General features: G+C 35.7%; 1 protein-coding gene across 2 annotated transcripts in view; it reads right to left on the reverse strand.

The window, feature by feature from the left end:
• Positions 1–18,186, reverse strand: part of FBXL2 (F-box and leucine rich repeat protein 2) — a 51,213-nt gene that overhangs the window by 14,670 nt on the left and 18,357 nt on the right. The window contains exons 3-9 of one of the 2 annotated variants that reach the window (XM_030944120.1): positions 8,779–8,833; positions 7,265–7,339; positions 4,259–4,353; positions 1,994–2,062; positions 1,812–1,907; positions 1,379–1,505; positions 1,109–1,183 (exon numbers count right to left, since the gene is read on the reverse strand). In XM_030944120.1, coding sequence (XP_030799980.1) covers positions 1,109–1,183; positions 1,379–1,505; positions 1,812–1,907; positions 1,994–2,062; positions 4,259–4,353; positions 7,265–7,339; positions 8,779–8,833 — 592 coding nt within the window. Of the gene's footprint in view, positions 1–1,108; positions 1,184–1,378; positions 1,506–1,811; positions 1,927–1,993; positions 2,063–4,258; positions 4,354–7,264; positions 7,340–8,778; positions 8,834–18,186 lie in introns of those variants that run through there. The other variant, XM_030944121.1, reaches the window with a different exon arrangement.

An 18,186-nucleotide genomic window follows, 5' to 3' on the forward strand; every position in this document is an offset into this window, starting at 1 on the left:
AAGGGCAGCAAAAGGAAGAGTAAAAGGGGAGGAAATTACATACTGACTTTATTTAAATGTGGCTCTAACCAAAAGAAGGAACTTCACTGCCATTCTCTTTAAGTGCCCAGCTTCAGTGAGCACCTATGTTCAGACTGAAAAATTCTCTTTCACTAAACATCAGTATCAGGAAGCTCAAGCTTTGTATTCTTATTGTTCTTATTTTCTGCAATTTTAATGTAACTTTAAATAATCCCTAACACTCAAAAATATTCAACACTTTGAAGAAATCTATTAGGTTCAATCTTAACAAAAAATAGTTCCCATGCCACATTCATTATAGAACAATCTGTAAAACAGATTTGAAAGGTTTGCAGGTTTTTATGATACCTTCTAGCAATAAAACTAGAAAACTTTTCAAAACCAACCAAACAAAAATATAATTTCATTATTCAACTCTGCATGACTGAAACACTGAAATTCTAATTGATTTCAATATCTTTTAAGGCTCATTTGCAGGGAAAGAATGACTTAGATACATTTAAAATCTAAAAGAAGGCCTTTCCCATTCCTGAAAAGTCACATCAGAAACAATGAAAAAGCTAATATAAACCAGAGCAAAGAAAATTTGTGTTCTCTAACTAGAATTAAAAGTACATGAATGATTCCCAGTCGTTTCATTACTAATAAATGTGTTCTCCATTAATATTGGAAGGGCATGCCCTTCTGCCACTTAGATGGTTCTGAATCATCTTCAGTTATGATACCATTACATTTTACTCTCTATTATGTAGCCCAGAACACGACTTCTGCTCAATTAGAAACCTCAGAATTATGAATAGACCAAAATGCTACACAGTTCAGGCAATTTGAATGAATGCAGTTAATTCTTACTCTAGAGTTCACCACACTTAAAAGATGTAATGAAGGGGAAAAAAATAACCCAACACTTCAAGTCAAAACTCATCTGTAGAAACAGCCAGCTCATTTAAAGCTATTATTTCACTCAAAATCCTGTAAACTCCAGAAATGTACTATCTTACTTAAGTGTACAGCAGATCAATTGATTAGCATTCAAAATTATTTCTGATTTTTAGAGAATGTACCTTTGGAAGCTTCAAATACTTACTGTACACGATTGCAAATTCAGGATTACAAGCTCATGACAGTGATTTTGAATGTGTTTCAATGCTTCATCTTCTAACTATATTTAGTAATTAAATTGGACATAGGAAAAGAAACAAGAAATTAAAAGCACAGCAAAGCAGCCCAAAAAATGTACACATCTTGCAATATTGAACAAAATACTATAACAAAAATGACATTTTTTAATTCATGGAGATTTCAAAATCCCAAAATAAAATTTTACTCCTAAAGGATCACCCAAGCAATTATGTACCTGTGTGCAACCTCTAAGAAATAGAGCTTTTAGTCCACTACACCCTTTCACCAGTGCTTCAATACCATCCTTCGTAATCTGATCACACCAGGAAAGATTCAAATGTTCCAGATTTCTGCAACCCTCACTGGGAGAATTAAAAAAATACATAAAGTTAAATCCAGCCTTCAAATAGTCATAACAGTGGGAAACCCAAATTAAACACACTGTTAGAAATTAATGATAGCCAGTGGACTGTGCCAGGCCTCCACAGAAAAGTCATGAGAAAAGACCACACACAAGCACCACAGTCTACACCCCAGAAGTCTTAGATATAGAATACAGCCTGTGCTGATTCACAGTATAAAGGCTCAGCACCAATTTTTTAACTTTATTAAATGCTGAACAGCCCTTTAAACACTTTTCTTTAACACAGAACACTGAATCTTCTTACCTTAAGCCTTTTAAAGAACTGTTTGTGATGGCTACGCAGGATGTCAGATCCAGATGTTTCAGCTTGGAACAGAATCTGCTAAGACTGTAACACGTGCTGCAAAACAGCAGACACACTAAAAATACCTTCAGCTACTTCTTTTTCCAAATTTTCCCATCCATCAAAAAACCTCTTTGACTTACCTGTCAGTGATTTTTGTGCACCCATTGAGATTTAAGTGTTCGATGTTTCTGCAGTTCTGTGCAAAGGTCCTAAAACACAACAAAGAGCTGAATCAACACAATGTCCCGAGTGCAAGGCAGTCACTAGAGCGCGCTCTCTCCCACTTGTACCTCCTCCCACCCTGGTCAAAAAGCCCGATCTTCAAGCCACAGAGTAGCTGCAAAGTATGCTTCAAACACATTTGTCTCAGTGGTTGCTTCTTCCTTTTCCTACTGCAAGTCTCTGGTCTTAGGAAAGTGCTGTTTCTCCCTCAAACACCACTTGGGCTTATTTCTGTCATGTATCAGCCAGGATTTGCTTCAAATACCATAACAAAAACTCAAAGGGCATAAACAGAAAGCTTCAAGTGTTACATCAGTTAAACATTAGGCTTCTGGGAAGAGTTTTTGCACATCTCATTACCGAAGCCTTTGCAAGTCTTAATAAGGAGCTTGCTCCCACAGCAAATGGAAAGGGACACACCTGGTACAATAGCAAGGGTGACCTAAGTCTATAGAACTACCAGTGGAACTCCCTGTAGGCTGCAAATTCCTTCTTTACTATTTTAAAAATTAAAAAGCAACAGTGTGCACTACTGGGTATGAACTTTAAGGATGATTGGAGCTATTATACTGCTTGTATATATCATTATACTAATTAGCCTGAAGAAATACATACATTTTCTTTTCATCTGTGCAAAGTAATATTTACAGCTACCATTGCATTTCAGAACACTGTTTTTATGCCCATGTTTCCTTCAGCTGCATGGATTTTATTGGCAGGAGGGAAGGAAACACACAAAAACAGTTTTGTCTGGAGGCTTGCCCTGGTTAACAGATTTGACTACACGCTCAGCTGGTAACAACTTCTGGCTCTACAGCATGGGTTGCAAACAATGGGAAAAAAAGCCCCAGCAAGCAGTTATACTGGTGAGAGTTTCCACTTGAATACTCAAAACAGCTATTCCAAAATACATATACTGGAGGGAGATTTACAATCAAGACACTCTTCAAATCACTTGGAAAGATGTTACACTTTGGAGGAACAGCAAACTGCCTCTGAGATTCAAGCATGGGGCATGTCCTGACAGACCTGCCACAAGCATTCAGTGCTTACATGGGCAATACCTACATCAGTAATTGGCTATTTTACTCAAAAGTTGATGTTGAAGAAGGATAAATAGAGAAATTAGTATTGCCCACAAAACTAATAGATCTGGAAACAACACAAATAGTCTTACAGGAAAAATCACTTTCAGAACAAGTATCTGAAAATTAATGCTGCATGAATTTACTCTAGAGACAAAAGTTAAAGAATAACTGACTTATAAAGTTTAGAAATAGCTAAAGGTCACAGGACACTAGCTTAATGCCCACTGATAACAAAATCTTTGTGCTTCTATTTTCCACCTGAGAATGGCCACAGTACTTGAGACTGAACACCATCCAGCCCAGGCTCCAGGGAGAGAGGAGGAAAGCATAACTGCAAAAAGCCAGACCCCAAGATTTCCTTCAAATGTTCTTTGAGCCCTAAAGCACTTGTGGTGCTCCACCTTCAGCTGGAGGTAGGATCTTAGGGTTTAAATACTCACAGAAATATCCAGAGGAAGCTGGCTAAACAGTTTGCATTGGAAAAAGCTTATATGGATTCAAACATTCTTCTGGGAACAAACTGTACAGTTGTGTTCATATTCTGTGTAAAAGAAGGGTCACTGTCCTCTCTAGAGCCTCTCAAGATTTTCTTTTCACCCGTCTGTTCTTATTTTTACCAAGAAAAGAATTCCAGATCTTTCCTGATTTTGAAGACACTCAGTGTAGGTATCAGTCTCTATCCTTCCTCCTATTTTTAGGGTCACCTCTTGTCCACACTAGACGATAAACAATAAAATGACCACTAATCTAGATACTCTGACTATTGAAGGAAGCCAGAGTATAGTCCAAAAACATTTTAACCACTTGAAAATGGAGCAATATCAACATAATCCTAATGAAAGAAAAAGCCACGTTTTTGGAAAGCACAAGCTTTCATTTCTTAGTTCATTGCTAGAAAATAACAGAAGCTATATTTTGATCTCAAACTGATGTCTCATTTAGTCAATCAATACTAAGGTATTTAGTACTTACCTAAGTATCCCACTTTGCTCATCAGTCAGGACTCAGAAATACAAACAGACATAACAGTAATCTAATTGCAGTTGGTGCACACATTAGGAAACAAGTGATGTCTCCATCAAGGATTTTACTTACTTTAAAGAGGAGTCTCCAACACCAAGACATCCTCTCAGACTAAGCTGTCTCAGGAACCCACCACACCTTTTTGATATATTTTCCACAACACGACCCTTAAACAAAATAAAAGGAAGATTTAGCTGAGTTTTATTCTGACACAATATTGTAACCAAATTAAAAATCCCAGGATTTAAGACTAGCCCCAGCTACACCCCACTATACTAAGAACTGTAACTCTTTGAATTTCTTTTTCTGCTTTAAGAAAGAACAGTTACCTGTTGGGAATCTCCACTCACACTCAGGTACTATTCAATTCAATCTTTAATTATCTCTTCCTTTTTTTCATTTGATCACACACAGCTCAACCTTTTGTCACAGCAGACCCTACCCATTAAGACTACTAGAATGATCTTCAACTTTTGTCAGATGGGTAGGGAAGTGCCCCAGAGGTGGAACGGGAGGCTTGGCCATTCCTCAAGGGTCCCAGCCACTCTTACAGCACCTAAGCTGGAATTGCTCACAGAGATCTTGCTTAGGCCAGTACATCACAACAGCCTCCTGCAAGTCCCTGTTTTACAGCTCCTGCCTAGGATGCTTGCAACTGAAAGGTGCCAAACACCTTGGTGGGAGTAGCAACAACAGGATTAATACCTAACAGCAGTGTGCATTTTTTGCTCTCCCTTTGTTTTTTGAAAGAAGAAATATGTGTAGAATTACAGGTCAGTGGATTTTTTGTTGTCATGTTGTTACATTTTATTGTCCTTCGCTAATACTAACCTGGCCATCACTATAGGAAAATATTTTCTTATCAGAGCTTATTTCTTGGTCCATAAGCAACATTGCTTATCTTATCACTCCAAAGAATTTACACCAAAACAAAGAAACTGAAAATCTAATTTAGATTTTTTAAAGCTTTTCAATTAATCAGTATTATTTCTCAGCAAAGGCCAAATACCTTTACTGTAAGGATAAATTCTTCAATGAATAATATATAATGCAAGTTCAATTTACATTGCAGAAAAAAGCCAAATCCTAAAGAATTATTCAAAGAAAATACAAACAAATAATGAGATAAGTTTTCCCAAACTCATTTATTTCTTTAATCACATAAAACCTCCCAAAAACCAGCACACTAAAGAAGACAACTTTTGTGCATTCAAATGCATTTAGCTCTTTGAATAATTTGTCACTCAAAAAAACTAGTTTTTCAACCTACCCCAGCTTACAATTGGTTCCACATACCAAGAAATCATAAGGTACATTTAAATTCAAGATCACACATTTTTGATATAAAACAAACACTTTTTATAGGGTGTCCCCCCCCCACTTTATTCTCTACCATGTGAAGTCTTAAATAAAGAAAAGTTCACAAAACCTACTTTTTCATAATTTGATATTCTCAGATCAAGTACTGACTGAAAAATCACCAGTCAGCACAATGTCCAACTGAGCACAAAGTTGCCAAATATAGTTGGGAGCTTTTACCTGTCCAAAATTCACAGACAAAAAATATGATACTAAAACAGCTAAAAAGAGTTCTTAGACACCAAATGTGAAACTCTTTTGTTGAAGAACTGATTTGTGAAATAATTTCTTGCTGAACACACTTTTATGAGTACATTTAAGAGGGATGTATTACAAATGTACTTAAATACAATATACTGAAGTAACTGAATTGCTCCAAACCACAATAGCTCTTTATAGCAATAGAAGATCATAACTTAGTTTCACTCCTTCTCCTGAATCCCATGTTACAAATGTCTCAGCATCTCAGAGAGCAACACCACTAGGTAAAATATATGACAAATATATTGAAAACTTGAAAATACAATTCTGTGTTTCTAAATACCAAAATGACTGCAAACACAGAAAAGGCCTATCAACAGGAAGGACTGCAGACCTGTGGGGTTTTACTTTATTTCTTAGCAAATGAGGAACACAAGATTAAAGGCAACTGAAGACGTGACATTAAAGCTCCAAGTCTTCTTTGACACATTTAGATTGAGGCAAATGCCAAAAATCTTTCTCCTACCTCTGCAAGATCCTCTTGTTTAAGGTAAGTAGAGCACAGGACTTGGCAATAAAGTTTTAAAGGAGTGGTGAAAAAATTTACTTTCTATGTTACTGTAAAGATTTAGGAACAGTTTGTACCATGGTTAGCAAAATACAGCAAATGAAACACATCTGGATTTTATTCATGCAACTAAGAAGCTAAAACACAAAATACAGAAGCAAATCTATTGTTGTAGCTTACATTCAATTTGTATCAACAAATAATATACCAGTTCAGACTGAATCAAGGAATTGTTCCCCACTCATTTTTTTTCTTCATTTTCAGATGTCATATTTTATTTTGTTTTGCACATCTATGATAGCATTAATCCAGGCAAGTTTTTCTTACAGAAGACAAGTCTGCCCTTAAACCTTTCATTATACACTGGAAAGGATTCTACTTCACTTCACATGTACCTGCACTTCACACAAGGTTTAAACCTTATGAAACAAAGGGTCATAAAATTGTAATCAGATACACACAAATCAAATCTAGGCAAGCCTGCAGTTAGAAAAGTTGTCCAGCATTTTAATGCTGCAATCTCCAAATGCTGTAGCCAAGTGTCCAGTGAGCTTCCAGCACTAGATGGCCCCCTCATAGAAGGATTTGGGACAAGCAAAACTATCCTCTAGATTGTAAAAGCAATTCCAAGAATCTCACTCCATCCAGAGGCACCATTTACACCTTTCCTTTCTGGAAATGAGCAGGCTTGAATTTCTAGAGCCTTATATGTATATGATATATAAAAAACATCTGATACACAGCTGGCAACCAAAACTGAAACACACATCCAGAAAAAAAAAAAAGTCAAATATGGAGCTCTTTTTAATTTGCTCCTTCACAGTGCTATTTTCATGAACTTAGTCTTTAAAATGTGTGAAAACAAGCACAGTATGCAAGGCAAAATGGGCTATGCTCTTAAACATCTCCATAGGAATAAAAAATACCCTAAAAATGAAAAAGACACTAACCTCTATATCCGTTTGGAAGTTAAAGAGGTCTATTCTTTGCCAATTGCTTCCATCCAGAGCTAAAACATTCCATGCCTACAGAAAACAAATAGTTTATTTATTACCTCTACTGCCCACTCCCTTCATTTTCTCTCAGTAATGTAATTACAAACTTGACAATTTCAGGTAGCACTTTAAAAAAATTTGTAGATGTTAGTACTCATATATAGCTAAAAACATAGAATTTGCAGAAATTAATCTCAAATTTCCTAAATGGATTACACTTCAAAGGTTAACTTGTGGCTACAAAACATACAGCAAAGCAAGATATAAAATGCGAAGCACATATACAAAGATTTAACCCTCCATTCTTAAAAAGCTTTTGTAAAGTTTTCTAATTAGTTACTTTTGCTACATCTAAATGGAAAAAAAGAAGCTGCAGATGAGATTCCTTTCAATAAAACCACAGTTCCTCAACCTCACTAGTTACTATTCTGAGAAAACAGAAACCTTTCAGAAAACTGCTGACTTTCCACTACTAGGACCAGGCCTTTTCTTTCCATCTGCTATGTTACATGTACATGTTTGAGAGCTTGCCCTTCACTGTCAAAGCAATAGTTGTTCAAAGTAAAGCAGAATTAAGAAGCCAGAGAAACACAGTTATGTGCAGAAAATGAGAGAAAAAAGAATATCACATCCAACTGACAAGTTTTCAGAGAAAGATACAATTTATTCAATCACTTTGGTTTTCTTATGCAGTTTTGTAGGTTTTAGATGAAACCTGATGTTACCTGACTCACAAGACTTACTGAAGTTGCAAGACAGGGTGATATGGGTAAAGAATGAAATAATTACACAATTATACATTGAATCAACCAACCAATTAAATCCCAAACCAAACCCAACTGTAAGAAGAGGAAGAAAAATATTAAATAAGATTCATTTATGTTTTATAATAATACAGTTCATTGTATGCAGCTGATGTAGAAATGGAGCATTATTCATTTTATTTCAAGAAGAAAAAACGAAGACAAGCTAAACATAAAAACTTAGCATGCCTTCACTAATATCTTGTGTGTACCTTTTTCCTCCACTAGTAGCCGATCTACTTAACATCCATATACTTTTGTACTTGGCAAGAAAATTAAGGATCTACTTCTTAGACACATGGTGCACATTAACCAAACTACATGGAATTTTAGGCAGCAATTGCACCTGAAAAATAGTGTTATACAGCCATATGCTTTATAAAAAGCAAATGCCATCATGCCAAACTGGGCTTAATCCCTTCTCCAGATACAGAGCAAACAGGACTGGATATGTTTTCCACAGCCTTTAGTCAGAACTCCTGGACACAGCAACTAAGCCCACATCTACATACAAAACTGGGACCCCTGCTTATTTGCTTTAATAAGCTGAGACTGAGAATTTTTTGGTTTTTTAACAGGAAGCAGATTGCAATGAATCCCATGATTTGGATGTAATTAAGAGAACAGCATAGGGAACAACAAAAAAAAACCAAGAGAAATACATACCTTGGAAACTTGTGCACAGCGACACAAAGTAACTATGTCCAAGAAAGAAAATATTCTAGAAAGAAAGGAAAACAACCAGACTTAAAATGTTTAATTATAAATTCTAACTACTGTATGTATTCACGTTTCTGTAGTTCTATGGAAAGACATCAGTTACACAAGAAACAGGTTAACTGCTATATGAGTGTTTTACCAAATTATTTTTGGTTATTGAGACTTACAGAATAATATCATAGCTATCATCTAAAGACAGTCAACACCAACATATGAGAACCCAGCAGGCGCTGCCTCTGAAAATCTATTTTCTGTTCCCTCTCCCTACTATAACAGATAATTTTTTCTTCTTAATTCAGAGAGACTAGCTTATATTCCTTTAATTGTGCTACAATTAAAGAAATAACTTACACAAATACTGATGAAGATTTCAGAGGTTGGTGAAGAGTAAGAAATAGATAGCACATAGATAAATCCAAGTTCAAGAATCTAAGTATTAATACAAGGGACAATGACCCAAATTTGTGAAAGGGTTCACAGTGACTACCAAGTCTAACACAGTACCTTTTTTTAAAAATTTACTCTACAAGAGACAACTACAGTGGAAAATTCAGATTTACTATTCTGATCGTGGAACCAATTTCTCAGGGCTGTCAACTCTTAATAGTTTACAGAAAGAAATTTTTCACTGTCAAAACGAATTTTGCTAAATACCATTTCCAAGCACCAACAAAATTGGTTCAGAGAATGTTTTCAGTGAAAAAGAAATAATTAGCTTAATCATAAAATATAGATCCTATTAAAAATAATTTTCTATTACAGAGAATGAAAGCTATGAAATATATGAAAGATGTTCCTGTAATTCACTGATAAACTGCCATCTGATTGGCAGGGAACTTTTTCAGTGATCAAAATCATGAACACTAATAAGAACAATTTCATATTATAGTTAGATGTTACCATTGAGGAGCAAACAATCGGTAAGAGATGTTGAATTTAATCATGTAACATTCTGTTTACTGTTTTTCAAATGAAAATCTGAAGCTAGAGCTCAAAATGGATGCCTACATCTTAAGCACTGTTTTAGCTGTGGTAAGAGCAAAAAATGTAATGAAAGTACTTATTAAACATAACAACCTTCTGCACATTTATGATCACTTCAGATAGTAGTCTTCCAGTATTTCATTCGACACCTGGAAATTTTTTCTTCTCTTCTTTACCACAGAGTAATATATTTTCTCAAAAAAACTAATAGCCAAGCAAACAGAAGGAAAGATGTTTTCAGAAGTGACGAAACAGTTTGTAAAATCCTGTCAATAACATTTATTTTGATAGCATCTATTTTGACATTTGAACATCCTTTCTGAGGCCTGTCCACTTCAGGAAACTTAGTGGCATTGAATGCACAAAGTACACAATGTGCTCAGAATATTGCTGGACTGTTCAGATAAACACTGAAAAGTGTTCTCTCTCTTTTAAGAGTGGCATAAATATCAGCAACTCACCAGGAACCCTCTTCTGACATCACTTTTCTCCCTACCATGAGGGAAATGTCAGCAGATGAGGTTGTGGAGATTACACAAGAGAGAGCTGCAAAAGCTTCCTGGCTTGCAGAAGCTTCCTCACAGAACCACTGTGAGAGTGGAACCTGAGGGTTATCTCAGATTTACAGAAGCACAAAAGACAGATTTCCATGCTATTTGTACAATGAAAGAACTTGTGACACAATACTCTTGTCTAAATAAGAATGTGACATGCTTTAGAAGTGAGGTATCCAGTTCTACCAAAATAACAAACAACAGAGGAAACTGTAAGATGTTGAGGAAAGGGTATTTTATATACCCCCACCACTCTTGAGTTCTCTGGCAGTCAATCTTCATGTTTCATTGTTTATTGCTGTTAAGAGATTAACGCTGATGCAGGATTTCTGCTTAAAAAAAAAGTTAAACTAAAACCAAATGGAGAACAGATGTATTTATTTTTGCTTCATTCTGTATGAAGTGACTTTTCAAAAAGTTAAAAACTGAAAGTGGTTATTCTATATTAAGAGAAGAAATATTTTAGCAAGTGTAAACATTTGTGATCCTTTTAGGGATTTTTTTTTTTGTTCTAGAGAAGAACCTTTCCTGCAAGGCAGCCTAAGCTGTCCCCATCAAAACAGGTAACAACATTAAGATGCATTACCATCAATCAAAAGCACAACTATTACCCTTCGCTTATACAGTACAATAGGCAAGAGATGTCAGTAAGTACCTTTATAATTCTAAAGAGGCATCTTGCACATGTGCTTGAAAACACTTTTTTCCATGCTTTTCTATTTATTTACCCTCTACAATACAGTCTTTCATGTGTACCGCTAACACACACTTGCTTGTCTCCTTGCAGTCCCACAGAATTACTAGCAAATCCTTACCAGTCAGGAAAACTGGTCAAGAAGGCACAAGACTCAGGTTTAAAGTCATTTAAAGTCTTTAAAAGACTTCAGTCTTTAAAGACTTTAAATGCAACCAACAAAATGAGATGGGAACAGACAGTGACATTGTCTGGCATTTGGGTGAAGGACCATCAGCAGGCACTCGCAATTTTAAAAAGTGGAAAAAACTACCAAGCAGGGCAGCTGCTGCTTGTATAGCACTTCTGTCCTCTATGACCACAGCTACGTAGGTGGAAGCAGCCAGCAGCAGGATTCATTTCCACTTCAGTCTTTGGCATGTATTAACACAAGGAAATGGAAATTAGGTTAATAAATTCACAGCAACATTTAGGATCATCTGGTCTGAGCTCTAGTGTCCCAGGCTATTCAATTCTCCATAGTTAGCCTGTATTGAGCTCAAGAAGGAAAATACACTTACCAACACTTGGAGCCCTTCAAGCCTTTTCATCCCTAGGTACGCACCACTCTGGACACGTGCCTCATGAGTTTGGCCTTGGAGACCTTTCAATGTTAACAGTCCCTGCAGCACACATCAGCTTCATGCCAAAGGCACAAAGAGTTGTACAAGCTCAGAGTTCCTCAACTCCCTCATGGCAAACTAGCATTTGGCTAAAGCCTAACTTACAGAAAAGGATCTATTCTTTACTTGAAAGCCTTCAAGACATGGAAAATCATCACCTTCTCTGGTAGTTTGTTCCACTGGTTAATCACTCTGTCAAAATGTTTCCCTTATTTCCAAGGTGAATGTCTGACTTCCAGCTCTACGGTGTTTTCTACTTTTCTTCACCAAGTTAAAGAGTGCTTTAGCAGTTCATATTTTATCCTCACCAAGTTTAAAAGCCACTTATCATGTCATCTTTAATTTCTATTTTAACAGTTGTTTTACTTCAGTTCTTTAAATCTCCTTTTCTCTGCCCATTGCTTTTTCAATATGTTTCTTCAAATGTAGACATCAGAAGCATATGCATGTGCAGCATTAAAAAATTAATTAGTATCAACAAGGCTGTACACAGACATGAAGTATGATTTCATTACCTCCATTTTCAAAGCCATTTCAGGCCATTGTAACAGCCTTTTTGACACAGCATCAGACAAGAATCCTACAGAATCTCACCCATTTCTTGTCTGCTTAAAAGTGCTGCAGTTAGGATTCAAATGCTTCTACTCTGGAATTTGCTTGATACTCAAGACTCACCAAAAATCAGCATAAGAGGGCCACAGACCTTCTAGATCACCTTTTTGAGACACTTTCACTTCAACTTATATGGTTCTGCTGACAGGAAGTGGTTATCTACAGTCTCCAGCATCTTCCCATGTATTTCCACATGTGCTTTTTTATTCTCTTGTGCTACAAATAGACTGCCCAATGTCTTTCCAAACACAGAGACAGCTAACTCCTAACATTCTTTCCTTCCCTAAGGGGCAACAGAAAGAAACAAGCTATTTCTCAAAACCCCAACACTGTACAGTGTACCTCCTACAGAGGGAGAAATCAATTTGTGCAAGAGTCAAACTGCTTCTCTCTTGCTTTTGTAAGGTCCTTCCACATTTGATCACACGAAGAATAAGCTTTTGAAGTAATACCCCAGCAATTACTCATTGTAGGTATTTTGATACAATGCTATAAGGATTGATAAAAAATGGACAATGAGATGCATGCAGTGAGTACCACACACAGACACTTTAGTTCCTAGAAATTCTGGCCTTACACCCAGAATTTGGTATGACAGAAACACCTGGTAATTTCTAAAAAGCTTCACCAAAAACCTATGATATGGGTTTGTTTATAACTGACTTGTGAATAGAATTCCACAACCAGAACTTTTGATTTTCATGCTGTTTAAATTTATAGTGGCTTTGCACAAAAGGACAATAACAAACTTTATCAAAATGAAAACCAAAGTAATAAGGATGAGAAATGCCTCACTGAAGGCAGCACATCAACTAGATAACTTGCTTAGAAGACCCTTTCAACTTTGCCACACTGTCCAGTTGTTACAAAACATGCACACAGCAAATCTGTTATGTCTTCCCCATCTTAGACAATGGATTTCTTATTGACCTGTACAATTCCTTGCACAGCAAATCTGTTTGCAGTAAAGTTCGCATTAAAGTTCGCACATGCAATATGGAAGAGTAAAGCCTACATGCATGGAAAAAGTATCAGGGAGACAAAGTACACCTTCCATGCTTTGGTTTTGTTTTTTTAGTAGTTTTTTTATCAGCATTTTCTCCATGCATGCCCAAGCAACAATGGAAATGGGCATCAGACACCCTTAGTTCACTATTTGTGAACACTAATTGTGTCTGAACACACACAGTGGCAAAGTCTGATAATCACCACAGAAACTTTCTTGTATTTCTCCTAAAACGTCATACTTACTAAATAGAAACCATATTTACAATTCTTTATACAAGGAAGGTTTCTCTTCACCTGTCCTCCATTTTACCAAACACCCTACTGAGGTATGAGGCATCTCATGGTTAAGTGTAGTCCAGCAGTGTGTACAAACATTAGAATAAAAATATGCAGGCTAGAAAACATACAGGTAAGAGAAATAACTCATAGCCATAATTCAGAAAAGCAGAATTTTTAATTAATATTAAATTCAACAAATAAACTTATATTTATATGAATAATTAGCAATGTTAATGCTGGTGTACTTCTGATCTTCACCAACTTTACAGCTAAATCCCATAATACCTTATTCAATAAAACCACAAAATAACACTTGTCCTGGAAAGATGAACAGTGAGGCATATTTAAATCTTAAGGAATTTGACTATTTTCTATTAAAAAAAAATCTTATTTGTCAGGACTGTTTCAATAACAAAAGCCTGAGGAACACCAATTGCTACACAAAGCACGCATCCATTGACTCATCTAATGCAGGTCAATTATTAAAACAAACCCATTTTCACTGCAGATTAGCTACTTTGTAGAGTAAAGCACTTCAACTCTGTTACATGCTCCAAAACTTTCCAGTAATTTAACTCTGCCGTTTCCACTAGTAAACAATTCAGATCTTTCTCAGGTGACCTCCACAGAAAGTTTTTCAGTAAAAATGCAAAAAACACGTCTTTACAAGCCAAACCTCCTTTTCTTTCACTAAAGTACTTATTACTACAGAACACTGACATAAGCATTGGCAATTGCAAAATACTAGGCTAACTACAGGATGTCTGACATCTATTTTCCATTGCAACAGAAATCAGCTTTGCTGGATTCATTTTAGAAAGGATAGCATCTAACCTTTTATGGTCTACATGTTACTTGCAATACAATTGGATCCTATTATTCATTCTTTGAAAATGAGTTTCGTTTATTTGTAAAGTATGACTATGTACAACAACATAACAGCAACCTTTTCAGATACTCTCAGTATCTGAAACAAAATGCCCAATGATAAATTCAAAAAGGGCCAGTTCTGTTTAATTTTCCAGCCTCAGCTAGTCTATAATTTTTTAATATAGATTTTATTTTTATGAAGTGATTTTATGAAGTACAAATTTGGCAACTATAACACACTAAATAAAAGCAGTCAGCCTAACGATTAGCTCACAGTGGTTTAAATTGCAGCCCACAGTCCTAACACAACCCACTGACCATTCCAACTATCTCACAGTCTCTTTCTTCTCATGAGTGAAGGGATTATTATCTGGGCACCAAACAGCAAAAAATCTACCATACCTACCCCATACATTAGAGCCTAGCTAGAGAAGTGGATAACTAACATGATGCACTGCTGACATGCAGCCTAGGGACACTCCATAAACCAAGATCATTACTGCCACAGATATTATGTGCTTTGGTTAGTTGCTGGAGTAGGATTCAGTAGACCTGATCCAACCTGTAGCTCTGCTCCGGGCCTGGATGATGATCTTGAACAAAAGACTTCTCTTCCTGATGTCTGTGTTTGCATCATGAAAACACAGATAATAATGTTCACCTCTTCTGTAAATACTTCATGAATTGCAGACCAAAAAGTCTAAGTATTTTTATGTATGGTTTTCTATCTAAACTGTCTAGCATCAATATTTAAGAATTTTTTTTTTTTTAGAAAGTAAGAGTATCTTTCAACTGCCTTTTTGTTCTTTCATGGCACTTTTCACATTGAAATGAGGAAGAAAATTTCCCCCTCTGCCTCCATATAAAAAGCAGACTTCACTATATCACTAATACTTCTGAACATTTAGTTCTGGCAATGACCAAATTAAGAGACTGAGTTTAAATAAACTCCAGTTTCAAGGTAAATAAAGCCCTACATTGAATTAAGTCAGCACTAAATATGAGATTCCAAAGAGAGGTTTAGTAGCAAATAAAAGAAAAAATGAAACAAAATAAATGGTAAAGTACAATTCCAAAGGTTGTGAAAATCACTGCTATATTCCTCTCAGCTGTTACTCCTCCTTCAAATACTTATTTACTTTTGTTTTGTTTGTTCCAGTGTGACTAATCCTTTATCACAAGCATGTTCTTACTGAGAGATAATAATTGTAACTTGAACAAAGTAAAGCTAAAGCACCCCATTTATAAGGATGCCTCAAGCAGAAACATTAAAGAAAATATTTGCTTTTCAAAATTCACAAATTTTACTTAGCACTTTGACACAATAAAACCCCACTTCCATTTCCATACCTCCTCTTCCTCATTAAAACAATACACAAGAGCACTAGTGTGAAATTTTCTGCATCTGTTCTTCAAGCCTCTGACTCACATTTTTAAAGGAATTCCATCTGAAATATAGCTGCCCAAAACATTCCTTTTTGAGCTTACACTGGCACTTGTTTGTGAACAAAACCAAATCACTTAAAAATACTAAATAGAGGATGGCAGCTACCTACTCCAATTTCAAACTGAATTGTTCATATAATCATTTGCAAATGTTTAGCATCTCATACAAAGAAGGCAGAAAATGCATACAAAGTGCCGACTGGTGAGGCAAAGAACTGAAAAATATAAACTTGCATCTGGAACTGATCTTGGTAAGAATTTCATAAGCAGACAAACAATGCATGTAGCAGTGTAAAAAAAAGGTCAACATGAGACCTTCTCCACATTCTGAAGGGGGTATACTGACCACCAAGCATTGATTCAGCCTTCAGTTTCTCCAGGCAGAGCCCAAGTTCTGTCCTGAACTTGAGATAAGTCACTGGGAAGTTTCAAAACACTATCCCTCTTCAGAATAAAAGGAAATTTTTCTTAAAAAGCTGATTAATAAGAAAATTGCAACTCACTGCATTGTCTGTGTGTATTTGAAGTTAGATACACTACCTTGAAGTCTGAAGACACAGAGAAACTGAATGACTATACATTGTAACATTACATAAATCATGTTATAACAAAAATAGCATTGATAATGTGATATTATTTTTTAAATTGTTGCCAAAGCACATAAGGATTCTGAAAGAACCCTGCATATCTTATATGGTCCTAAAATAATTACAATTCTGTTGTTTTTCTAGCTAAAGATCAAAATATTTAACTAATTTCCAAAGGCTTTATCTTGTCCGTGGCCTGTGCCTGTGGCTCATTCAGATCACTTACTCATTTTAATTTCTGATCACTTTTTGGGATATAAGGACCACTGGAAATGAAAATACGACTCCACAGAAGTGAGTCAGGATTTGCTATTATGCTGTCATCTGTTGCATTGTTTCTGCTTGCTTCTTGTCAGTGTTAGTCTCCACATGTCTAGTTAGCAAATATTTAAAGAATACTCACACCATATTGAATAGTGTGAATTAGTGCTGCTCTGCACTAATTCTTTGGACAGATGTACTTCAGGCATGTTAAATTAAAAGACTTAATGAAAATTACTTGTATGAGGCAATATTAGAATTTGCTTTACAAAACCCATAGATTTGTGAAAATACACAGAAAAGTCTTACTTTCATAAGAAATAGAATCCCTTCAGTTTATAATCTGTGAATAGTTTACATACTTGTATCAATTTGGCTCTTTCTAATTCTAAACAGTTTAACTGTAATTGTTTGGCAGACTACTATAGAGGACTTTGAAGACTTGCAAAACACTCTAAAATCAAAATAAAAGATTGCATGTGCATTATAAAACTGGAATGTTTCCCTGAGACTGTCAAACACTAAGCAGCAGTCTCAGCTTTTCAGGGTGAAATATTTCCCTATTTAATTATACAGATCCTTATAGTGGGGAAAATAAATCATGTCTGAGATGACGGATTGTTTTTTCCTTTCCCCTTCAAAACACATATATTGTTTTTCTGCTTACAAAATTCTTACCAACCAAGAACTGCTCCAGACAAAAGTTTTATATTTTTCAGTTCTTTGACTCACTAGTCAGTACTCTGTATGCTAAGATACAGCAGCCAAACTTTACAGCAATTGTGGGCCATCCAAGTACCTTCAGGACCTAGCTAAGAAATACCCATGGCATTATGACTGCTGTATTTATTTTCTATTTCCCTCACAGTTAAGCACACAGATGGTAAAGCATCACTTCAAATATATCAAATACTATGTTTGACTTCACCAGTTTTAAGCTTACGGTAACTTTTTCTCTACAACAATGAACACACTAAAAGCTCAGCAAAAAGCAGCATGAAGTAATAAAAACAAAGAATAGAAACATGAAAACTTTATTATAATGAAAAACTTTATCAAAACTTTATTACATGAAAACTTCAACTCTCAAGCTGCATATTATTGCCTACAAGAAGAGCTTCTGCAGGAATGCCACTCCTGGGCTCCTCTCCTAATTTCAGTCCCACAACTTTACTTAGCCTCTTCTAAATCTGATTGACCACTCAAATTTTGAGATTGATAGCTAAGATCTAGTCTTAAGTACATGCACTCAAAAAGTATGGTTTACAACAGAATTCACAATAGTTTCTATATTTGTGGTACAATTTATGAAGTTGGTACTTTGTAGGCAGAAAGGAACTGAAAATAGTTTAAGCAGCTGAAAAGGACAAACATCTCTGTTCCTTAAGAGTACTACT

The sequence above is a fragment of the Camarhynchus parvulus genome, chromosome 2, assembly GCF_901933205.1.
Source record: "Camarhynchus parvulus chromosome 2, STF_HiC, whole genome shotgun sequence".
In the NCBI taxonomy this organism is placed as follows: domain Eukaryota; kingdom Metazoa; phylum Chordata; class Aves; order Passeriformes; family Thraupidae; genus Camarhynchus; species Camarhynchus parvulus.